The sequence below is a fragment of the Mustelus asterias genome, chromosome 3, assembly GCF_964213995.1.
Source record: "Mustelus asterias chromosome 3, sMusAst1.hap1.1, whole genome shotgun sequence".
NCBI lineage: Eukaryota > Metazoa > Chordata > Chondrichthyes > Carcharhiniformes > Triakidae > Mustelus > Mustelus asterias.
In genome coordinates, this window is record NC_135803.1 from 23,584,811 (window position 1) to 23,610,438 (window position 25,628).

Sequence of the window (25,628 nt, forward strand, 5' to 3'; positions counted from 1 at the left end):
CCTAGACCTTCTGGTCAGTGGCGGCAAGGATGCATCCATCGCTGATTGTGATTTAATCTGCACACTAGACACTTTATGCTGGAATCTTTGCACCTTTGGTGTTCGCTCCTGCTGGTTTGCAGTGATGAACTGATGAACAGAATTGGGAGGTCAAATGACGAGTGTGAAACACATTTTTGTCATCATGAACAAACGGCTTGCTTCGTTATTTTAAATAGAATTGTCACTGGGACTGGACAATGCTTATCCCTATCCCTCTCCCTCACCCCTGACAATGCTCAAACCCTCCCTCACTCCCCAGTAGTTCTCATACCTTCCCTCAACCATTGACAATGCTCGAATCCTCCTCCACAATGCTCCCCCCATGCCACCCTGTCACAGTGTTGACCCCCAACAGTGTTCACTCCCTCCTCCTTCACCCTCCCCTCTCTGACTCTGAACTTGTTCAGCCTCACTCCCAGCAGTGTTCGCTGTCACTCTCCCGTGCACTCCTCGACATTGCTAACTTTCTTGCCATTGGAGAAGAGCTGGGGATTCCAGAAGGTCAGTCGGAATGAGTTATGCAGCAGGGAGTGAACATTGTAACGGGGTGGGTGGGAATTGTTTGTGTTTGCTGCTGTACTTTGAAACGATGTGGAGATGCCGGCGTTGGACTGGGGTAAACACAGTAAGAAGTTTAACAACACCAGGTTAAAGTCCAACAGGTTTATTTGGTAGCAAAAGCCACACAAGCTTTCGGAGCTCTAAGCCCCTTCTTCAGGTGAGTGGGAATTCTGTTCACAAACAGAGCTAGACAATACACATCTTTTTAGCCTGTCTTGATGCTCTCTCCATTCACATTGTTTTGTTTCTTAAAGACTTGATTAGTTGTAAGTATTCGCATTCCAACCATTATTCATGTACTTTGAAACTCCAGCTGATTTACCAAATTGGTGTTTTAAAAAAAAACAGGGCACGTATAGTGCAAAAAGCCCAAGTCTCCATGGTTCTAGTGATCTGATCCCACTGTCATTGGGAATTGTGCTGTAGTTCAGGCAGGTTAAAACTGGCATTCGGTAGTTTAAACTTCCCACTGTTTGTGTGCATCAGGACTTCCACAGCGTCTTGAAGTGTTCACCACTCCCCATATCAAAATCTAGGCTGTTATTTTATCATTTTTTGTGAATCTAATTTTGTCCCTGACTCTGCAAGGTTTGAAATGAAGACTTCTTTAGAGACCACCAGCTGAGTAGTCTGGCAGTCTGTAAAAAAGCAGGCCACATTGTTTGATTTGATATTGATCAGATAAGGAGTTGTTTATATGATAAGTAGTTGCACACTGTCAGCATTAACATTTGCTCGGTATCAGGGGCACTGAGTATCATTGCTAATTAACATGATATACTACAATTATGTCTGATTTTGATTAACAGTTCTGTAACTAGCAGCTGCCTGAATAAAGGAGTAAATATGAATACTTTTATTAGTTCTTCAGTTTATGCAGTTTTGTATGTGTCAGCCATTATGGAGGAAGCAGGGGAACATAATGATGTGTACCTACAGAAAGTTTTAAAAGTAAATTAAAAATGAGAAATTGTATTCCTGTTTTGATCAGTTGATTTTTTTTGTTGTATTATTTTACTTCACATGATAAAATTAATAGTCATTTTAGCTAAACCATAAGTTATGACCACGGTGGGGATACTTATGGAGGGCACTCTAGTTTCACTACACAATTTCAGATGCATTGTACAATACTGGAACAGTTTGTTCTAGGGCCTGATACACAAGGTAGTTTCAGTTTGTAAGCACAGGCTTGCTTCCAGAAATTGACTGTTTCAATAAGCATGTGCCAATAGTATTGGAAAGCATTGCAAATCATGGCACTGTACAAATTGGAATGCCCGATGCTGGCACACTTGTACTGCTAATTTACATGGAATTTAACTTTAACCTAACCTGCCATAGGAAATTGGACCTGTCATAGAGCAATCAGCAAATCTATTCCATTAGTTGCCAACCATGGGAATTACATTAAGGTTACTCCCTTCCAGTTTGATTAAGATATGAACCCTGATTTTAACTCTCCAAAATGAGGGCTAGGTAGCGATTTTAGTTTCTAGGCATCATCTCCAAAGCAGCAAGTTTCTTAGGGGATGTGAGGTTGGCACCAGCTGTAACTCACTAACAGGAAATGCCCGCCATATACATTTTGGCCATTGGTGGTTCTCAATTCTCTGATGCTATTTCCTGACTGCTTCGAATTCAGAATTTAAAGTTTATTTATTAGTCACAAGTGAGGCTTACATTAACACTGCAATGAAGTTACTGTGAAAGTCCCCTAGTCGCCACATTCCAGCGCCTGTTCGGGTCAATGCACCTAACCAGCACGTGTCTCAGACTGTGGGAGGAAACCGGAGCACCTGAAGGAAACTCGTACAGACACGGAGAGAACGTGCAAACTCCGTACAATCCGTGACCCAAACCGGGAATCGAAACTGGGCCCCTGGCGCTGTGAGGCAGCAGTGCCAACCACTGAGCAGTTCAGTTCAGGCATCCTCTGTTAACAGAATCACAGAATTGTTACGGCGAGGAGGAGGCCATTTGACCCAACATGCCTGCAGTGGCTCTCCAAACAAGCAACTTAACCTACTGCCATTCCCCTGCCCTTTCCCCGTACCCCTGCACATTGTTTCTATTCAAATAATCATCTAATGCCCTCTTGAATGCCTCGATTGAACCTGCCTCCACCACACTTCCAGGCTGTGCATTCCAGATCCAAACCACTGAAAAACATTTTTTTCGCACATCACATTTGCATCTTTTGCCAATCACTAATCTTGTGCCGCCTTGTTCTTGATCCTTTTAAGAGCAGGAACAGTTTCTCCCTTCCTACTCTGTCTAGACCCCTCATGATTTTGAATATCTCTATCAAATCTCCTCCAGGAAAGAAGGCGGCCAAGGAGAACAGCCTCAAACCCTCCAATCTATCCTCATAACTGAAGTTTCTCATTGCTGGAACCATTGTTGTGAACTTCTTCTGCACTCTCTCCAATGTGTTCACATTCTACCTGTAGTGTGGCTCCTAGAACTGTACACAATACTCCAGCTGAGGTTGAACTAGTGTCTTGTATAAGTTCAGCATAACCTCTGGGCTGTGATGAAGAGTCGTCCAGACTTTGAAACATTAGCTCTGTTCTCTCTCCACAGACACTGTCAGACCTGCTGAGAGTTTCCAGCATTTTCTGTTTTGTTTCAGATTCCACCATCAGCAGTAATTTTGCTTTTAACCTCCATGCTCTTGTACTCTATGCCCCTATTAATAAAGATGTGGAGATGCCGGCGTTAACCTGGTGTTGTTAAACTTCTTACTGTGTTTACCCTATTAATAAAGACCAGAATACTATATGCTTTATTCACTTCCCTCTCCCATCTGTCCATACCTGTGATGATCTGTGCACTTATACAGCCAGGTACCTCTGCTTCTCCAACCCCTTAAGAAATTTACCCCTTAACTACTTTATGTTCTTCCTACCAAAATGCATCACCTCACCCGCATTGAACTTCATCTGCCATCTATCAGCCCACTCCACCAACTTGTCTGTCCTTTTTGAAGTCCTGCGCTGTCCTCTTCACAGTTTACAATGCTTCCAAGTCGTGTCATTCACAAGCTTTGAAATTATTCCCAGAACACCAAGATCTAGATCATTAATATACATCATGAAAAACAAGTGTGCTAATAACAACCCTTGGGGAACACCACTAAATACCTTCCTCCAGCCCTAAAAATATCCATTGACCATCATTCTCTGCTTTCTATTTTTCAACCAATCTTGGACCCACTTTGCTATTATCCTTTTTATTCCATGAGCTGTATAACTTTTTTCAAGTCTGTTGTGTGGCACTGTATTGAATGCCATCTGAAAGTCAATGTACACCGCATCAACAGCATTATCCTCATCGACCCTTTGTTACCTCCTCAAAAAAAACTCCAAGTCTGTTAAACACAATTTCCCCTTTGGAAATCCATCTTGGCTCTTCCTATTTAACCTATTTTCTATGTAACTAATTCTATTCTGAATAATTGTTTCTCGAAGCTTGCCCACTGTTAAGCTGACTGACCTGTAATTGCTGAGGCTATCCTTGCAATCTTTTTTGAACAAGTTCGTAACATTTGTATTTCTTCACCTCCCCTGAGTCTTAATTTCTATCTCCTTTTTCATCCAGGGAGTTCTGGGTTTGTTTGCATTACCTTTCCCTTTTAGGGGCATATACCTTGACTAAGTCCAGAGCATTTCTGTTTTGAAGGTAGCCCATTATTCAGCTACAGTTTTTCCTGCCAACTTTACGTTCCAGTCTAACCAGCCCAGATCCATTCTTGCCCCATTGAATTCAGCTCTCTCCCAGTTAATTATTTTTACCCTGGATTGCCTATTTTCCTTTATCTATCATCATAAACTTTATAATACAATGATATCAGTTGAAGTGTGCAAATATTTGCAGTTTATTCTGCTTTATTCAGTTAACAGAAAAATTGTTTTCCTTCTGTAACTTCCAGGAAAGTAACGGTAGCAAAGCAGCAACAGATCTGAGAGAACCTTTAGCTAGTGAGTTCTAATTCTGTGATTGGACTTGATAATAAAACCCAAAAAAGCAGCTAAAGTGAGAAAACTCAAAGTATTCTGTGTTACCAGCTATATCTTATACATTAATTATGAAATGAAACTATTTCTTATAAAAAAGGGAGTACGGGGCATAATTCAGCCAAAGAATTTTGTGAACCTCTATACTTTTTAAATTGCCTGTTTTTTTTTAAAGCAGCAAAATAAGAACATACAGATGGTAAGCTAGTTCAGTATATTCTGCTTGCTTGTATCCTGATGCAGTTTTATGTTTTACTGCAAATATGGCCACAAAAACTAGGTCTCTGCTGAACAGTCTGGTAAATATCTCTGTTACACTGGTGACTGTATACAACATGAATGCTGAGAATTGATAGTGTCGTGATTGTAAAAATGTCAGTCTTTCTGTTGAGAAGTCAGCACTAGAGATGCAGCATCTTCACTAGTTGTGCACAAGATTATTTTATTGTCAGCTCACTTAAAGTTGAGCTGAATCTTTACTTACAAAAACAATATTTAGTGCTCCAGCTCATAAATAGCTCATCTTGGGGAGTTAAAATTTTATTGGCAATCTCTCCCACTTCTATTTTCAGCACAATTCAGTGCATTCCATTGAGATTGGCCACCTCCTAGATATCTGCCAATTCTCTACATTAACTATCTCAACCCTTAGATTAGATAGCAGCCTGCACATCACTGTATCCATTTATTGCTTGTGGATATAGGAAAGTTGGAAACTTAGCAAAGTGGAGTCAAAAGTAGATGATACCCACTCCATTTGGTGTAATGTTGGCAAGTCAACTTCTGTTTAGTAAATTGGATTCTGGGATTTTATCAGTGTTTTGGGATTCCATTGGTTTTTCTGTGAAAATGGAAAACCAATACCAGCTAGCTATTAATAAAATGATTTTTTTGGCAATTGCATACGAATTGCCTTCCAGTGGTAAAGATGAGGCAAAATCATAGAATCCTACAGTGCAGAAGGAGGCCATTCGGCCCATCAAGTCTGCACTGACCACAATCGCACCCAGACCTTATCCCCATAACCCCATACATCTAACCTAGCTAGTCCCCCTGACACTCGGGGACGATTTAGCATGGCCAATCCACCTAACCCACACATCTTTGGAATATAAAATATAAAGGGAGCGAAAAATGTCTGTGCACATTGTCCTCTTTATGAACCCTGAACAACTTTTCCTTCACTTAAAATCTTATTTAATTAACTCTACTGCACCCTATCTTCAAAACTTGTTGATCATTCTGGTTTAGAATTTGGAACTGATCAGATCTAATCTTTTATTCTAAGTTCCCTTGATTCTGAAGAAATTCTCTGCTTGCTTTGTTTCACCTTTAATTCTGCAGTGTATAACAAACTTCTGGTTTTCCATCACAATTGTGCTTTAACAATAAATTGAGCTTTTAAATTCTTACGAATAATAGGTAGGTTTGTTTCTTGTTGAGTAACTCTTGGAATCAAAATTAAAAATGTGTTAGGTGCCAGCTCTAGGTCATGGGTTTTAAAATCAAAGTGCCTCCATCTGAGAGCTCACTGAAGACCTGATTGTTGTCAGTTTCTCATCAAAATGACGTGTTTGTGTATTTGCTGACTAACTAGAATGTTTTTTTGTGTCACTGTATACTAATGGAAAATTAGTTTTGCAATGATAGCATTGTTTTGGTTAACTCACAATGTCTTTCAAACATTCAGTCGGGGAGTTCCTGGGAAAGTAACAATGTTCCCATTGCATTTCCCAGAGAGGGTTGAAAACTAGTACAGGATATGCCAAAGTAGTTGGACTGCAGTCATAATTAAATACTTGAAGATGCTAAAAGACATGGGAAATTCACAAGGAAATTGGCTTAAAGAAGGTGCTCTGGCAGAAGTACTAATATAGGCATAGGCCTAATGACTTCCTGTATTGAGATATTTTTATGGAAGTCTAGTGGCCTGATGGTGTTCAATTAAAAATATATTCTTGCAATTCACTTACAGATACCAGATATAACTGTGACTAAATGGCCTTTTTTCTGACTACGGTTAATGCTCCCTGAAAAAGTTCCCTAATTGATAGAATTGGTCATTGGTCTGTCATTAATCTGCTTTTAACTTCATTGACTGTGCCTGTGGTTGAAAACATGCTGTTGCTGGTATATAGAGTTGAATTGCTGTGTTACAACAACAGCCCACCATGAATACTGTGCTTCTGGAAAACATGCATGTTAGAATTGAAGGATTGGATCTGGGCACCATAGAATAATATGACCAGTATATATTTTTAAATCGACGTGTTTTTCAAAAAATATTCTGATTAGTGCATCTGCTGGTCCGAAGTGCTAGAGAAAAAACATACAGATAAATGAACACAAACTTAACACAATATTATGGCCATTCTTTATATCTATATAGAGCTGTGTCTAAATATTACCACAAGTTTTGATTTGACTTTGAGATCTTGGTTGAAGAATGTGCTCAACCTTGTTGTTAGGCATTTTTGCCTATTGGGGTTTGCCTCTTGACCCATGGAGGTTATTCACATCTTTGTACTCTCTTCAAGCTAGATGAGATATAAACTAAACAACCAAAAGCAATTATGAAATTACTAAAAATGTGCATTCCATTGGTGAGAAACTGCTAGGAATCAGGATTATCATTTTATAAAGTTAAAGAATGTACATCCTTTAAAGTGTTGTTAAAGGATTAAAGATTTTCATAGATTAGAATCATAGGTCTCGTCTGCACTGTAGGGATTCTTTCGGCCCATTGAGCCTGCACTAACAACAATTCCACCCAGGCCCGACCCCCATAACCCCACTTATTTATCCCGCTAATCCCCCGGATACTAAGGGGAAATTTAGCATGGCCAGTCAACCTAACCTGCACATCTATGACACGTGGGAGGAAATGGGAGCACCCAGAGGAAACCCACACAAACGCAGGAGAATGTGCAAACTCCACACAGACAGTGACCCGAGACCAGAATTGAACCCGGGTCCTTGCGCTCTGAAACAGCAATGCTAATCACTGTGCCATCCATTGGAGAGGATATATGACCAAGAGAAAGTGGGACCTGATGTGGCGTTTGTGTGAATCCAGCAAGAAGAGTTGGAGAAATCGAGACTGGAGGTGACAAAAACGTACGAGGTGAACGATGAGATTGCTTTTGTTTCAACTTAAAGTTGTGGAAGCAGGAAGCTGTAACTATGTAAAGAAAAAGAAATCTCATGGGACTCCAGATGCGCGATAGATCTGGTTTTGTTCTGAATCTTCAAATTACCTTGCTTTATCCTGTGTTGGAGGAATTACCAGGTTGGCTTCACGACAAATGACCGAGTAGACCACCACAGCTAGCATTGTGTAAATCTTTGTTCTCCCAGCCTTTATGGTGACTGAGCACTACATATAGTTTAATATATGGAACTAGTGAGTCATAGAGAAACAAACTAACATTCCAACAAGCTCCTGTGACCTTACTGTAGTTAATTTAAATGCTGACCATCACAGAAGGATTAAAAGTTTAAAGTTAACGTTTATTTATTAGTCACAAGTAGTCTTACATGAACACTGCAATGAAGTTACTGTGATAATCCCCTTGTCGCCACATTCCGGCGCTGGTTTGGGTACACTGAGGGAGAATTTGGCATGGTCAGTTCACCGAACCTGCACATCTTTGGGCTGTGGGAGGAAACCGGAGCACCTGGAGGAAACCCACGCAGACACGGGGAGAATGTGCAAACTCCCCACACACACTGACCCAAGCCGGGAATCAAACCCGGGTCCCTGACGCTGTGAGGCAGCAGTGCTAATCACTGTGCCACCGTGCTGCCCATTGCTTTCATCTTTGAATCTTACATTCAAAAGTGTATTTGTAGTTGTGCTTCAGTCTAACAGTCACGTTTCTCCTCTTCTTACAATAAAGTATCATTCTTTTTGCACAGTTTTATAAGTTTTTAAAAATTCTCATGCACAAGCATATTCTTTGATTTTTGACCAAATATTTTGGAATCCTGTATTCTTTATTCTGGTGAACTGTACTGACTTTTACATAAACCTGACTCTACTATGCAGTCCATGGTGTTCTGAAGAAAATCTTGTGAACAATGCAAAATCATACAGAAAGTTGCTGCACACTCAATATTATCGGAATACACAATTTATTCCTGTTTATTCTTCAATTTCTGGTGTCAATTGTACCTTTGTCCTCAACAGATCAATTAACATTGTGACCCACTAGATACCTTCTTTCCACATTTTTGAATTTCTTAGATGGACCAATCCAGGCTCTTCCCTCCAAACACTCCTTTTATGCCCTTAACTATTTGAAGCTTTTGTAAAGGTGCTGTGGTGGGATAAAGACCATTTGTTCAACATTAGCAAGAGACAGCATATATCTTGTATGGCCTCATCGAGATGTCCATGTACATTTTTCCCTCATTATTTCTACTGCATTTGACAGTTTGTATATTGAAAAATTAGTTGCTGCATAATGGTTGTCAGGTGCCGATGGAAAAGCAAACTCTAGTAAATATTCTGTCTTGGCTCGTCCTGAGAAATTGCATCTGACTGCCATTTAATTTGCTTTCCTTCCTGAGTACTATAATTATATGTAATTAGGTACATTATTGAAATGACACAACCTGATTTGGCTGCTAAAATAACTATTGACCCTAGTTAAACTCTTTCATTCTACAGACTCATTTGTATTATAGAGCAACTTTTCAGAACTGCTCTGCACTGAGTTCCATCGCCTGCTGATAAAATGAGCCCAATAGCAAAGGTGTAATGAAATAGAAAAACAGGGTGGAAATAGGATCAGAAATATTCATAGCTACCTCCAGCCTCTGCTTTCTGACATTGTCAAACTTTTGCATTTGTCTTTAGTAGTAGCAAAAGACCTAGCCCAGAGCAAAATAATTCATAAAGCCCCACATGTGCACTGGTGATCTAATTATTTTTGACCAGTATTACTCTATTGGGTCTGAGAACCGCAGTTCTGGAAGAGATCTGAAGTTGCAGTCAGAATAAAAGGAAGGTAGACTTGCACATACGTGGTGCCTTTGCAACATCAGAAGTCTCAAAGTCCTTCCCAGCTAATTAAGTACTTTTGAAGTATAGTCACTCTTGTAATAAAAGGAACACAGCCGCCAATTTGTTCACGCAAGGTTCTACAATGTAATAATGAACAGATAATGTTTTTGTGATGTTGATTGAGGGATATATACTGGCTAGACACTGGAGGTAACTCCCCTGCTCCTTGAAACAGTCCAACGCAGGCATCCCCACACCTTGAAACAGTGCCATGGGACCTTTTATATCCATCTGAGGGCAGATGGAATCTCAGTTTAATATTCCATTGGATAAATGGTATCTCTGATAATACAGCTTCCTTAGTACTGCACTGAAGTGTCAGCCGTAAAAATTTGTTTTGTACTCGAGCTCTGGGGTGGGACTTGAGCCTACAACCTTCTGATTCAGAAACAAAGTGCAACTGAGTCACGACTGAGGTTTTTGCTTTGCTTTCATTATTGCCACAGTTTACAGTGATAGGAATAAATTCTGGTTTCTTGATAGTGGAAAATGATCAATATCCATTGTTGATCATTCAGTTCTGTTTTTAAGTGGAAAGTGGAGCTGAATACATAACAGCATGCAAGTCAAATTAATGTATGTCTTGCCTGGCTTGCCATATTTTGCAAGCCAGTGCATTATGGGATCACAGGATCCATGTTTTCTTAGTTTGATTGCTAAAGCAATAAAAGATAGTTGCCGTGTTAATCACCTGTGTCTACATGGTATTGATTAATCCTTGAAGGATACCAGGACCAAAACAGAACAAACCTTTGTGGTAATGCCACTCAAAGTGAAACTAAAGTAACGAAACTTAATTTTTCAATTGAACCACATGTTGGATTTGTACTGCACAGTAGAAAAGGGCCAGCAGTGAAATGCAGGGATCTGCAGAGTTTGGAGCAAAAGGAAATCTACAGCCTTTAAAACTAAAATGAAACTGCAGTATAATTTGTAAAGAACTGCAACTGTCATTTTTCTTTTATTTTTAAATCTACTGAGCCATCAGGCGTGCTGTTGCTTTAAGTTATTAAAAAAAATCCCAGGGACACTCAAAAAAAATAACAGAAAAGAGTTAGGAAAAAGAAATTACTGGTGAAAGAAAGCTGGTCCCGATTGGACTGTTAGTCCACCAGGATCCTGAAATGCTCTACAACTCGCAAATTGTGAAGTTAGGGCTCAAACGTGCCCTCTGGTGTGGAGAGGCCTAAGGCATTCGCTAAATGGACTTTATAAGGAAAGCCGAGAGCTGATGTACATAAGTAGAAGGTGAAGCAATGGGGATCATTTTCAGAATCTGGAAATTTCACCTGTACCTGTTCGGGTAAAAATTCACGCTCCTGACTGACCAGTGACCACTCACCTCAATATTGGGTCCACACGCATGTAGCTAACGAAGGGATACAAGTAGGATGTAACGTTGGGCATTGATGTTGAATGCTCATACACGACAACAAATACCAAAAATCTTCCTTGCATGGCATTGCCGATGGTCTTTTGAGGCTGCCCCTACCAGTCAGCCATAGGGACACTGCTCAAAAAAGCATCATCTACGTTGCACACGTGGAGAACACACCCATCACTTCAGTCCAAATCAAGAAGGCCATTTGAATGGACCCAACATTGTTCAAAGTAATGGACTTTGTGATGCATGGCAACTCTTCCCTGGACTTCCAAGTGTCACCTGACCTTCATCCTTATGTTTCCAGAAAAATGGAGGTTAACAGTCACTTCAGGATACTTGCTTTGGGTCATGAGTTATTCCACCAATGTTGAGGGAACCAGTGTTGGACCAACTGCATTCGAGATACTCGAGTAGTTCACATGAAGGAAGTCTCAAGAAGCTACTTCCATTAGCCTGGCCTGGACTAATACATTGAAGCCAAGGAAGATCTGTTCTTTGTCAGAATGTGAGAAACATGGTTCAATCCCTCCATCCATGGGATTGGCTGGAAAACTCTTGGCAGTGCGTCCACGTCAGTCTTGCTGGTCCATTTGAAGTAGCAATGTTTATGGTGGTTATGGATGCTTTTGCAAATGGCCAGAAGTTTCTGTGATGTCCTCAGTGCTGAGGACAATTCAAAGGCTAAGAGCAGTGTTCACTCATCATGGGTTATCAGAAGAATTTGTGACAGTCAATGGACCTCAATTTGTGTCTCAGGAGTTTGAGATGGAGTAATGGAATTCATCACATCACCTCAGCACCATACCACCCATCCAACTATAGAGTAGCAGAGAAATTTGTTCAAACCATGAAACATGCTTTAAGGGCATTATAAGGACGTTCCTCAATTCGAGGGCTTCTGGACATGTTTCTGCTGGCATACAGAAACATAGTAAGAAGTTTAACAACACCAGGTTAAAGTCCAACAGGTTTATTTGGTAGCAAAAGCCACACAAGCATACAGAAACATGCCACATGCTACAACTAAAGCATCTCCAGCATTCCTACTAATGGACCGGCAACTGGGAACTTGCTTTGATCTGTTGAAACCTACAAAAACATGACGGATTGTGCAAGATCATCAGCACGACCAAGTGGAACGAAGAGCGCAAAGATCAAAGCCAAGAATATTCTGTTCAGGACAAGAGGATCCAGCTCATCATTATGCTACCGGAACTAAATGGGTTCCTGCTGCTGTGATTGCTTAGACAGGATTTGTTTCATCCACTGTTCAAACAGCAGATGATCTCACCTGGTGGAGACATGATGACGAACTGTTGCCAAGTCGAGCACCATGTAAGGATACACCTCTAATGGAAGAGCCTGATTTCATCACTTCCAGTGATCTCCAAGTCAAGGAATGCCGACTCCAGCCTCACCTCAGTCTAGTTGAAGTTATTGCATCTTCAGCATTAGACACAACTTCAGATTCAGCTACAAGTCTTAAATTGTCATCAGTCTCCAGTGAGCATTCCTCTAAAAGCACCAGATGTCCCAGGAGCAAAGAAGACCTCCTGAGTCTTGAGTCAGAATATGTTTTGTTAAGCAGACATTTTCAGGCTGGGGGAATATATTATGTATTGTATGCCTTGTCTGACTTGCTGTACTTTGCAAGCCAGTGCATTATGGGATCGCAGGATCCATGTTTTCCTGTTCGTTCAATTGCTGAAGGATAATTGCATGTTAATCACTTCCTGTGTCTATGTGGTTCTGATTAATCCTTGAAGGGTACCAGGATCAAAAACACTGCATGCTATAACTGTATATCCTCACTATAAGTTACCCCACTTACGACATTGTTCTTTAATGTCCTTTACTGTTTTAGCCTTTTTTGTTCGATGTTGCCATTTTCAATTATAAGTCATCTGCACTCTACCTCCCCACCCCCACCTCGTGCTGCATACTGGGCCAACTACCATCATATTCTGAGGCTGATGCTGCCGCCAGTCATCCAAAGCCCAAGCTTTGGGGAGAAAGTGAGGTGTGCGATTCAAGAGCAGGAGTGCAGGCAGGGATGGGAAACTGCCACTGTTAGTCAGGTAGTGACCGAGACACTGGGAAAGGAGGAAGAGCGATGCAGAGACAGAGTGGGAGGGACAGTTAGGAAGGGGAGAGATGGACAGTGAGAGAGACCAGGAAAGGGGGCGAGAGGGAATGAGAGAGTGGGGAAGGGGGGGGGGGGGTGCGAGAGGGAGGTTCAGGAGTGCTGTGGGTGAGACTCAGAAGCTGTGCTGCACAGGGCTTGCTTTGGGCAGAAAATTAGAATTAAGGACATAGGTCAGCCACAATCCTATTGAATGGCCCAGTCCTCCTATTTCTTAAGTACTGTTATGAAAATGCAGTTGTGTACTTAATGTACAGTAGCTTGGAAAGCCTGATAAAAATAAATTAGTGACTTCATTTGCTAATAATATTGGCTCTTGAAAGGCAAGGTTAAAAATATTTCACTTTTTCGTTCGGTCAGTGTTTCAGCTTCCTGTAGAATGTGCATAACTTTGGTTATATATAACTTATAAAAGCAGAAAATGCTGGAAATACTCGGCAGGGCTTGTAACATCAGATAGACTATTGTTCATCTCTCCATAGATATTGCCTGAGATGTTGAGTATATACAGCAATTTCTGCTTTTATTTCAGATTTCTACCACAAGCAGTGTTTCGCTTTTGTTTATACAGAAGTTGGCGGTGTTGCATATTCTGATTTTTTTTTTGACATGAAAACATCCTAATTTGATTTGTTTTTCTGTTTGCATTTCAGAATGACATCTCCTTAATCCTCGGCAAGCTTTGCACGGACTTGATGAGTACCTGGGCTTTCAATAATTTGTACAGTACAACTAGGACCTCATGCTCTTTTCACATAAAGAATGGTACGACAGATCAAAATCACTCCAGTTAGCTGCAAGAAACCTCAGGACATAATTTTCTGACTGGATTGCATTTTCGCCCATGTATATGTCTGTGAGGCGCACAGTGTGCGCTGTGACACATGCACTACAGCGAATCTGCCTCTCTTCCCTCATCAGCACATTCTACTTCAACAATCTCCGTAAACAGAAATGGAAAGACTGCCAGCAATGCAATTCAGATGCCTAACCTGGACTGGAAACACACAAGCATTAACCTTGACTTTCACGTGCTGCTGAAAAAATTAAGGTTTTCACTGTAAATTATTAAGTATAGAAGTATTGATTTTTAAAAAGTTGCTAATGTTTGAAAAATACAGAATAATATTTAACATTTTTTGCTTCCTTTATATTGATACTTTTTGAACTGAAAATGTAATTTTTTTTCTGATGCACATTCATTATTGATGTGTCCAGAAGTAAATTTCCAGTTCTGTTATAAACAGGGAAATTTTTGTTTAAAACTTGTGAATATGCGCAGTAAGAATGGATTATGTTTCTATTCTTGGATAAAAGCTGTTGTTTATACATAGCATAATCCCGAAGTGCAGGCTTTGGTTTATAGTCCTCTTCACCAATATGGTTATAGTACTAGTAATGCAGCCCTCCTGTCTTGAGTTGATTTCACAATTTTATACTCTTCCATTTTATGTGAGATATACTGCAGTCAGGGGATGCTGACATTACTGTACATGGTACTTAATGAATGTCAATGAAATTTGAGACTTAGTCAGAAACAATCAAATTTAGTCTTCCTTTTCTTTGTGTATATATAATGTACCTGGACAATGTATACATACATAACGTGCCCCGGAATGGACAATGTTGTGTTTTAATTTCTGGAGACTGAACCCCTTGTCCCTGTAAGTAATAAATTAGAAAATGATTGCATTTTTACCTCTGGTGATTTGATTAAATGGTAGACTATATCCTTAGTCCTGCTCACAAAACGCATTCACAGTTTCATTCATAAGTTTGTTGTAAGTTACAAAAAATAGTTACCTCCAGTAACAAAAAGGGAAGTGTGTCTGAACATAAAACTAGGAGTAGGCAGTTCAGCCCCTTGAGCCTGCTCTGCCATTAGGTATGATCATCGTTGATCTGGTCTCAGCCTTAACTCCACTTGCCTGCCCGTTCTTCATAAATCTTCAACCCATTACTAATTAATAATCTGTCTATCTCCTCGAATTTACTCAATGTCCTGGCATACACTGCACTCTTGAGATAGCGAATTCCACAGATTCATGATTCTTTGAGAGAAGCAACTTCTCCTTATCTCTGTTTTAAATCTGCTATTCCTTATCCTAAAACTATGACCTCCCATTATAGGTTGCCCCACAAGAGGAAATATCGTCTCTATATATACTGTATCAATCCCGTTTAGCATCTTGTATACCTCAATTAGATTTCCCCTCATTCTTCTAAACTCTAGAGAGTATGGGCCTAAACTGCTCAATCTCTCTTCATAAGACAAACATCTCCTCATTGGAATCAAACTTGTGAACCACCTCTGAACTGCCTCTAATGCAACTACATTACTCCTCAAGTAAAGGGTGCAAAACTGTGCACAATATTCCAGGTGCGTTCTTACTAATGCCTTGTACGGTTGTAGCAGCTCTTCTCCACTTTTATACCCTATTCCTTTTGCAATAATTGCCCAAATTCCATTTGCCTTACTTATTACCTGTATACTAGTTTTCTGCAATTCATGCATGAGGACACCCAGATTGCTCTGCACTAAAGCACTCTGAATTTTCTCTCCATTTAGATAATAAATTGCCTTTCTGTTTTCTCGCCCAAAATGGATAATCTCACACTTACCATGTTAAACTCCATCTGCCTCATTTTGGCCCACTCGCCTATATTACAAAAGGTTTATAAGAAGGAATATTTCAATTCAAATATTTACATGGTGCAATTATCTGCAAAGATTGCAAAAATGCTCCGTTACAAATTGTTAAGGGACCAGGCCCAATTGTTAACGGTTTTTGTTTCACTGTATTGCTGGAGGCATATATCCTTGTTCTTGGGCATTGTAGGATTTTATGTATGTATCAAGCTCTTTGTGGTATAATGGATTATTTTGAGTTTTACTTTTGGCTATCATGGTAATACGTACTACCAGTTCATCTGTGATCGTCTCCCACCCAGTCATTTGACTGCACTCCTTGTAAATTTGATGTCTGGTCCCTGAATTTCACATTTGTAGGCGTCGTTTAAGATTGAGATTTAAACTAAAAGTGCCAAAACAACAAGTTATGTAAAAGTTTTGTCAGTCTGTCCCCCAGATGTCTTCCCGTATAAAACGGCAACGAATCACAATCTCTTTTTAAAAATAAATTCTATAGGAGGAATTTGTTCATTTCATGACCCGAGGAATATTCTGAAGAAGTTATTAAAATAATGAAGAGCCTAAGAGAAGCAAATGAGTGAAACTTGCAGCAACAATATGGGGACATGGTGGCACAGTGGTTAGCACTGCTGCCTCTCAGTGCCAGGTACCTGGATTCGATCCCTGGCTTGGGTCACTGTCTGTGTGGAGTTTGCATATTCTCCCCATTTCTGTGTGGCTTTCCTCCAGGTGCTCCGGTTTTCTCCCACAGTCCGAAAGACATGCTGGTTAGGTGCATTGGCCATGCTAAATTCTCCCTCAGTGTACCCGAACAGGTGCCGGAGTGCGGCGACTAGGGGATTTTCACAGTAACTTCATTGCAGTGTTAATGTAAGCCTACTTGTGACAATAATAAATAAACTTTAAAAATAAAAATTAGCTTCGAATTAACCTGAACAAATAAGATCACCTGCCATAGGTCTGCCTGAGTGGTGACATTCAAAGAACAGACTGTTAACAGCTAAACATCTCCATGTACCAGACTGTAAGCAAACCATGCTATTGGGATTCAGCTGCAGTACATTTTTTAAAAATTGTGTTTTCCTCCTCTTCCTCCTCTTTTTTTACCCCAGAAAATCCAGAAGTCAGATTATGGAAAATCTGCTGAGTGGTTTTTGGGTAGTCTCGTTGTGTCACATCTGTAAGGTACAAAAGCTGTTCGAAATACCTCCAAGGTGACCAGATGTTAAGGCATGCTATCATTTTAAGAGAATGGACACTAGATTCCTTTTGCCTTCTAAATCATAAAATCAAAGAAACCCTACAGTACAGAAAGAGGCCAATCGGCCCATCGAGTCTGCACCGACCACAATCCCACCTAGGCCCTACCCCCACATCCCTACATATTTTACCCACTAATCCCTCTAACCTACGCATCTCAGGGCACTAAGGGCAATTTTAGCATAGCCAATCAACCTAACCCGTACATCTTTGGATTTCAAAATCTGAGGCCTTTTTTTTATTTTGGAGTTTTAATCCCACATTTTAATTCCCACATTTTCTCCCACATTCTGAAAGACGTGCTGGTTAGGTGCATTGACCCGAACAGGCGCCAAAATTCCAGGGGAATTTCACAGTAACTTCATTGCAGTGTTAATGTAAGCCTTACTTGTGACTAATAAATAAACTTTTAATTACATTTCAATAAATTATCTGGTGGGACCATAATTAAGTAACAATGAAAAGCAGAGTTTATGATATTGGAATAGGCCAATGATTGGTGAAATTGGGTGGCATCCAGTCATTCTTCTCATTCATCTCTTCCCCTGGAGAAACTGAAAATGCTTCTATTTTTGCAGAAGGAACACTTTGGGCAGGTTGGAGGGCATCTGCCCAAACTGGTATTTACAGATCAGACACAAAAAAAACAATTTGAAATGTTGTTAAGACTAATTGCACACTGTCAATGGGGCATATAATTATGCAGAAGGAGATTGTGCATTCTGGGCACTTTCTCTGAAAAGAGCCCACATTGCCCATTTTAACTGAAAGGCTTGAAATGTTAACATGCTTGGCATGATTGACGGATGATACAAACCATGTAGTGTTGAGTTGTAGGGACATCAGAGATTATGGTCACTGGTTAAGTCTCCCTGTGGACATTAGCACTGTGGTTAACGGTATTGAACAGTACTGCCAGCAGGCATTGGTGAAGCTTGAAGTTGAATTGTGCAGCCTTCCTGTTGAGTTACACAGGGCCAACACATTTTTTCTAATGTGCAACTTCATTATGAAAACAAAAATGAAACAGTGACACACAAGTTTTTATATCTAACCAATCTATGCTGCAGGTTGTTTGGACTTTCCACATTTAATGCTTCCATCTTTAGAGCTTGACTGCTTCTCTGCTAGCTATGAGAGTCTAAAGCATAATGAGCATGGGGCAGGTGGTTTCTAACTTGATAGAAAACCACAATACAGTATGGTTGGGGATTCAGCAGTGGTAATGCCATTGACTTTCAAAGGAAAATGCTTTGATGATCTCGTTGGAGATGTCATTGAACCCTGTGTGTGGCACAAATGTTACTTGCCACTTAACCCAAACCTGACTATTTCTCAAAAGCCTGTTCCATTTGTCTTTCAGCAACTAATTTTTAAAATCATTATTTAAGTGGCCTGGAGTTTGATGAATGCCTTTGTGGATTCAAAATATTGCTTTATGGAAATTGAATTAAAAAGGTACAGAACACTAAACCGTTAATTAACTGTAAATAAGGAATCAGATTAAAAAGCTGTAAAGTGCTCAATATTCTGCATGAAAGCTATCATTGTTCGCATTTTCCAAACCCCGCAAAAATCAAAGTGATAAAATTGAATCAGGAACTAAACCAACAGTAACTATAAGTATTCACTCTTGTGAATGATTCTTATGTCTCCTAATTTAAAGACGAAATGCTCCTTTTAAAGTTATTTTATGGCTCAGAACAAGTGACCTGGTTATAGGTCTTCTGCCAATGCTGCTCTCTCCCTTCTTTGCTTTTGATGAATCTCTTCTGCAGCTGCTGTTTCCCAGTTCCAACTATTTGGCAGCAATTGATCATTTGAAGGTCAATGTGCGTCTTAAGGTGATTTTACATTTTGAATCAGATTTTGGAAGCAACCTTAAATCAGTGTCTGTATACCTCTCTGCTACCATGATAATGATCTGTGTCATCTTTCTCTGGGCTGATTCTAAAAAGCAGCAGCCTGGTCTCAGAATGCACATATCAGGTCTGGCAATTTTTAAGCCTACCTCCAGCAAGCTGACCTACAGAACAATAGATACAAAGGTTAGTATTAAAGATATTTCAAATCTAAACAAGAGAAAGAGCATGCTGAGCCGTCCCAGGACACCTTGCCTGGCTATAATGTCAAAACAGGGACACGCTGAATCCAACCCAGCGATTAAGGTTTAAAAGCAGCTGACTTGGGGGAAAAAATTGAAATCCATCATTTATCCTGAATAGTTGAAAATCTAAAAACATAAGCTTGTTACTGGCATCAACTGTGCAACAATTATGTTGGGAATTAATGGAACTACAATAATGCAAAAATGCCATTATTGCCAACATAGCATCAGACAAACATCATCGCAAGTATTGCACTATGATTGTCAGAAGCAACTTGAAAATGTGAAATTTATACACAAAAGCCAAAACCTTGTGTTACTCGAGCATGAGAAACTTGCTTTCGATTGGTACAAATGTAAGGTGTCGAATCTGAGATGGAAATTTGTCCCAATGTGAAATTGTTCACATATTAGCATTTTAACCCATTAGGTACTAATTGAAGTTTATAAGCTAAAAACTTTCTCCCTTTGGTGGGTGCTAGAGTCACAATTCGCAATTAACCCATACGCAATTACATTGAGGCAGACAGCTTGCAAACTTTGTGCTGCTGTGTCATTTCCATGATTGTAGTGTTTAGCCAAGTAAACACTCTGGTCTGCATACTCAATAGGGTGCCCAGCTGGTGCATGGCTAACACATCTTTAAGGTATCTCACCCATTTTTAAGGGGATCTACACTCTTTAGATGGAAGCTGCTGCTAACTGCTTGTCGTGGAAGTGGTTGTGAGGAGAAGGACACTTAAGAACAACAGACGAGAGAGGATGCTGAAGTTCTTTGATGCAGCACTGGAGACCTTGGACCAGCAGAAAAGAGACCAAGTTCCAGGGTGGTGGAGGCATGGAGGTCAACTCCCAGAATCCAGTCCCAGGTAGCTACCAGCAGTGTTGTGATGAGTTCAATGATCACGTGGGTAGTCAAGGTCAGTAACTGCATTTTCAAATGACAACTTCTGCCTGTTGCACCACCGTCTTATGCTGCCCGATGCACCAGAGTCCCATCAACAGTAAGTTTCAGCCTGAACATTCAGGTGCACCACCCCATTCTCACACTCCTCCCAGTGATGGCAGCCTCAAACCCACTTCTCGTTGCTTCAGCTTCTCACACTCCTCCCAGTGATGGCAGCCTCAAACCCACTTCTCGTTGCTTCAGCTCCCAAACACAGTGCAACATACTGGCATTCTCTCTCTTGCATGACATGGTAATGTACAAGCCGCGGAGTATGGTTCTCTTGCTTTGCACCTCAACACAAGGCCCTTTCCCTTTTGCATTTTAGCTTTCAGACACACACACTTTCACACCTTACCAGCCATTACACCTTTAGGAAGCTGGGTGAAAGCTCCACCACACCTCCAATGAGAAAGCACCTTCACTTGATCTAACACTTGCAACTACCATTTCGGGCACTGACTGTGCACATACCTTAGAAGTCGGTGTAGGGTCAGGATATACATGTGTTAAGACGCCAGGCAAGAGTGGGCTGCAGCCAGGCCTGGGGGAAAGGGTTTACTAGCTCCCTGTAGAGAAAGTTTGATGTTGTCCTTGATGAGCCAAGTGGAGAGGGGGAGCAGTGAACCTTTTGTATAAAGAGTATCTCTTGTCTCCAAGCAAACAGCCTCTGTGGCCTGAAGATGACAGGAATGGCAGACAGCCCCAGTATTAAGGCATTGTGGCTGCTGTCAGGATAGAAAGCATTCATTGACATGATGGTCGCAAAGCAACTGCATGTTAATGGATTGCAATCTTTTGTGGTTCCAATATGTATCCCCATTTACATGTGGGCTCACAGAGTCACATATGTAGTCAGTGGCTCCCTGCACTATTGGGAATTCTGTTACCTTGACAAAGCCTAGTTCCTAAACCTCCCTCTTCTCTCTGTTTAGAGAGAAGATGATGACGTCTCCTTTCCTGCAGTGCAGGACCTCTATCTGCCCTTGGATGCATTGAGCGACTGTGCACTGGAAAATGTTGGCTCATCACCTGCTGGTATGTAGAAGGATCTCGGCAAGTTTAGAGCAATGGTGACCTTGTTGAGAGTCAACCACATTGTTGTGGCTCTGGAGTCACATGTAGGACAGCAGATTTACTTCCTTGAAGGACATTAGTGAACCAGATGGGTTTTTCCGACAATTGGAACGGTTTCATAGTCATCAGTAGATTCATAATACCAGATTTTTTATTAAATTCAAATTCCATCATCTGCTGTGGTGGGATTCGAACCCAGGTCCCCAGAACATTCACTGAATTTCTGGATTAATAGGCTAGTGATAATACCACTAAGCCCATTGCCTTCCCTTCAAGTAGATGAGAAGGGGGCCAAGGATATATTTTTGGAGGGCAAGGCATTTTAGTAACTGCAGGAGCAGGAAGAGAAGCCATTGCAAGTGATTCTCTGGCTCCAACTTTATAAATAAGAATGCAGCCAGTCCCACCCAGCTGGACAGCAATGGAGTGGTTAACCATGTCAAAGGCAGCAGACAGGTCAAGAAGAATGAGAAAAGATAGTTTATCTTTGTCACAGTCACACAGGATGTCTTTGTGACTTTGATAAGAGCTGTTCTTGTTCTGTGGCAGGGCAGAAACCTGATTGAAGGAGTTCAACATGGAGTTCCAGGAAAGATGGGCATGCATTTGAAAATCAACAACACACTCGGGGAGTTTGGAGAGGGGTCAGTACTTTTCACAGACAGAAATTGCAGGAGAGAACCATTAATAATATCATCTAGTAGGGAGCCAGGGATCACAGAATCCCTACAGTACAGAAGGAGGCCATTTGGCCCATCGAGTCTGCACCGACCACAACCCCATCCAGGGCCTATTCCCGCAACCCCACACATTTACCCTGTTAATCCCCGAACACTAGGGTCAATTTAGCACAGCCAATCAACCTAACCTGCACATCTGTGGGACTGTGGATTGTGGGAGGAAACCAGAGCGCCCGGAGGAAACCCACGCAGACACGGGGAGATTGTGCAAACTCCACACACAGTCATCCGAGGCCGGAATTGAACCCGGGAACCTGCATCTGTGAGGCAGCAGTGCTAACCGCTGTGCCACGTGCCACCCCTAGGAAGAGGGGCAGGTTGGTCAGTATTTGATGGAAATGGGGTCGTGAGCAGGAGCCAAGCCCCATGGACAAGCGAAGCTTAGAGAGGGCACAAGGAAAGATTGGGGGGAAACTAGAAAAGGATACACGAGTGCAAGGCAGGGGGCAAGTTTGGAGGAAGTTTGGTTCAATGGACCAAGGGGGGAAGTAAGGGAAGGGAAATTACATAGGCAGCTGATTGAATGGTCCCAAATCTTAAGTGACCAAGAAGTCCATGAGTTCCTTGCACATGTTAGAGGTGAGAGTGGAGGAGAGGAGTTTTAAGAAGATGGTTTGCAATATAGGGAAGATGCCAGGCTGGTTACCTTTGCCCTCTTACCCTCCCTTAATCTCTCCCTCGATATAAACCCCCCAACCATATTCACAGCCAACCCTTTGCCCATGGAATGATGAGCCTGGAATAATGAGTAGTTTTGGCAGATAGGAGCAGAATGTGGTAATACTTCGTGGTACAGCCAGATCTTGTGGAGTATTGCAAAACCAGTTGCCTGTCATTTGCATTCAAGTTGGCACCCATTGGGTTTGAGGGAGCAGAAATTGGAAATTTATAGAATCCGTACAGTGCAACAGGAGGCCATTTGGCCCATCGAGCCTGCGCCGATAACAATCCCACCCAGGCCCTATCCCTATAACCCCACATATTTACCCTATTAATCCCCCTGACACTAATGCCAATTTAGCATAGCCAATCAGCCTAACCTTTACTGTGGGATTAGCCAGTGTGAGAAAGAATAATGGTTTTAAGGGAGACATGGGCTTTGAAGGTGAAGGCGAGAGTGTTGATGAACAGATAGGGGGCTACAGAAATGTTACGGTGAATGGAGTGCCAAAGGCTGCACAATCGGGATTCTGAAAATGTAGCTGCGAGCGAATTGGGGAAATATTTTTCCAGGGGCGTATATTGAAGGAAATAGCGTTGGGAGGGAAGCAGGATGTGGGTAGAGGACAGTACAAAATAATGCTCAGAGATGGCCTTCCCTGTGATTGATAGTATGGGACTAGTGAGGCTGTGTAAGATGACGTGCTGGAGGGATTGGTTGTGAATATGAGTTGGGGAGTTTACTTCAGTTAGGAAGGTGTCACCACCCTTTGTTCCTATCAAGGCGATGATGTTTGATGCTTTAATCCACAATAAAATCCTGGATTGTAAGGGCTGTGTTTGTGAACGGACATTCTGGAAGGAGATGCAGAGAGGGGCAGGGAGAGTTTAGAGAATCTGTGGTGGGAGGAGTATGTTGGAGAGGAAGGAGGTTCGGAAGATTACCCTTCAGTTGGATCTACTGATCAGCTCGACGAGGGAGTAGGATGGGGCGGTTGGGGTTGCTGCGTTGACTGCCTCGGTGGTAGGATGACAAGATTACTACAGTGGGAAAAAGAGGAGAGTCGAGGCAGGTAGCTCCCCTATCGGAGCCAACACAAGCCATAATTCTAGATGTAGGAAATGCGATTTCAAACAACTTAGCTGCTTTCTCCATTGAGTAAATGAGTCACAAAAACCAGGAATGAGCCAGATCCAGTGCCTGGTAGCTGTGAGTCAGCTCATCTCAGCTGGAAAAGTACCAAGAGCAATTCGCTCAGCACACATGAGTTAGAGAGGTTAAAGATCACCCAGGTCACCAGTTCCAGAAAGGTAACCCCATTCAAGTCAAAACTACGGAAGCCTTGGAGAAATGCAACATGACCTTTGCACTACCTGAAACCCAGAGATAGCATCATTTGACTTGTTGAAGTTGGGCGCCTCTCCCTTTAATGGTGCTGCTGGGATACCTATAGAATCAGTGCCAACTTGTCCAGCAGTTGAGTGGTTTATCCATGCTGGATGCAATATTTAATTGAATGTTGCTCCCTTAATATGTTGCCCGCAACCAACTCTCTAAGACCAATTGATGGCTTGATACAACATTGCAGGGGTAACCTACAGACCCAGTGTGGCAGTCAGCCTGTCTCACGTAGGCGTACCAACCACTGATAGTACAATAGGTGGTCTGGTATTCTGCCAGTCCTGTTTCCAAGTATCATGATGTATGACTGATGTATGAGGAGAGATTGACTAGGTTAGGATTGTTTTCGCTGGAGTTCAGATGAATGAGGGGGGGATTTCATGGAGACTTATAAAATTCTAACAGGACTAGACAGGATAGATGCAGGGAGGATGTTCCCGATGGTGGGGGAGTCCAGAAACAGGGGTCACAGTCTGAGGATTCAGGGTAGACCATTTAGGATGGAGGTGAGGAGACATTTCTTCACCCAGAGTGGTGATCCTGTGGAATTCATTCCCACAGGAAGTAGTTGATGCCAAAACATTGAATCTATTCAAGAGCGGCTGGATATAGCACTTGGGGTGAATGGGATCAAAGGCTATGGGGAAAAAGCAGGATTAGGCTATTGAGTTGGACAATCAGCCATGATCGTGATGAATGGCAAAGCAGGTTCGAACGGCCAAATGGCCTCCTCCTGCTCCTATCTTCTATGTTTCTATGTTATGACAGGGTCAGGGGGAGTGAGTTGATGACATACCCTCCATTAGATTCCCCCCCAAGGAGGTGAAAGGTTATCAGGGGTTGCTTTTTTGTATTTTTATTCCAATTCAATCAAATCAAGTCCAATTCAGAGTCTCAACAAGTTGAGACATTCCCGATCCAAGCTGACAAGACAGGGTTCTCACCTCCTGTCTTGGGCTTGATCTACATGATCCAAGCTGATTGGAGTAGGCATAGCTCCTCCTCCAAGGCTTGACCTCATTTGCATCTTAGCCAAAAGGCCGAGATGCCGCTTTTAAAAATTGCTTCAAATGAAGCTAAAATGTAACCTAAAGACTTGAACCAAGCACGGCATATCGATGCTACACTTGATCTTAGCCAAAAGGCCGAGAAGTGATGTTATCAAGGGTAGACAGGAGGTGACAATCTGATCAGCTATGATCTTATTGAATGGCGGAGTAGGTTCGAGTGACCTCGTCTTGCTCTTAATTTGTTTGTTTGTATGTCTGTTTGGACGAATTTAAGTAACAATTCAAGTAGAAACAAATTCTGCTCCAAATTCCTACCCTCTATTCCCGTTGTGCTACTCATCCTCTCCCCACAATACTCCAGAATTTTGTGATTACTAAGTTTAATTCAATGTTGTGAAATTGATATCAGTAAATCACACATATTATCAGAGTGTGCTTGATCTGGTTAAGTTTTACAAAAAGATTCATTGGTTAAGTAGACTGACAGTAAATACCAAAGAGTAGCACAAAGGGGAAATGAGCTATGAGTTAGTGTAGAACAAATGATTAACATTGT

The 25,628-nt window shown here is 41.5% G+C and overlaps 1 protein-coding gene and 1 non-coding gene across 2 annotated transcripts in view; one reads left to right on the plus strand and one right to left on the minus strand.

The window, feature by feature from the left end:
* irs1 (insulin receptor substrate 1) overlaps positions 1 to 14,971 on the plus strand; it is a 56,970-nt gene extending 41,999 nt beyond the window's left edge. Inside the window, exon 3 of the mRNA XM_078206179.1 lies at positions 13,871 to 14,971. Within this exon, the coding sequence (XP_078062305.1) occupies positions 13,871 to 13,875 (5 nt within the window). The 3' untranslated portion in view covers positions 13,876 to 14,971. The remainder of the gene's footprint in view (positions 1 to 13,870) is intronic.
* A 10,049-nt stretch (positions 14,972 to 25,020) lies between these two features.
* Positions 25,021 to 25,219, minus strand: LOC144492024 (U2 spliceosomal RNA). The gene has a single exon (XR_013497568.1). It is a non-coding gene; the product is annotated as a U2 spliceosomal RNA (small nuclear RNA).
* Between the last annotated feature and the right edge of the window lie 409 nt (positions 25,220 to 25,628).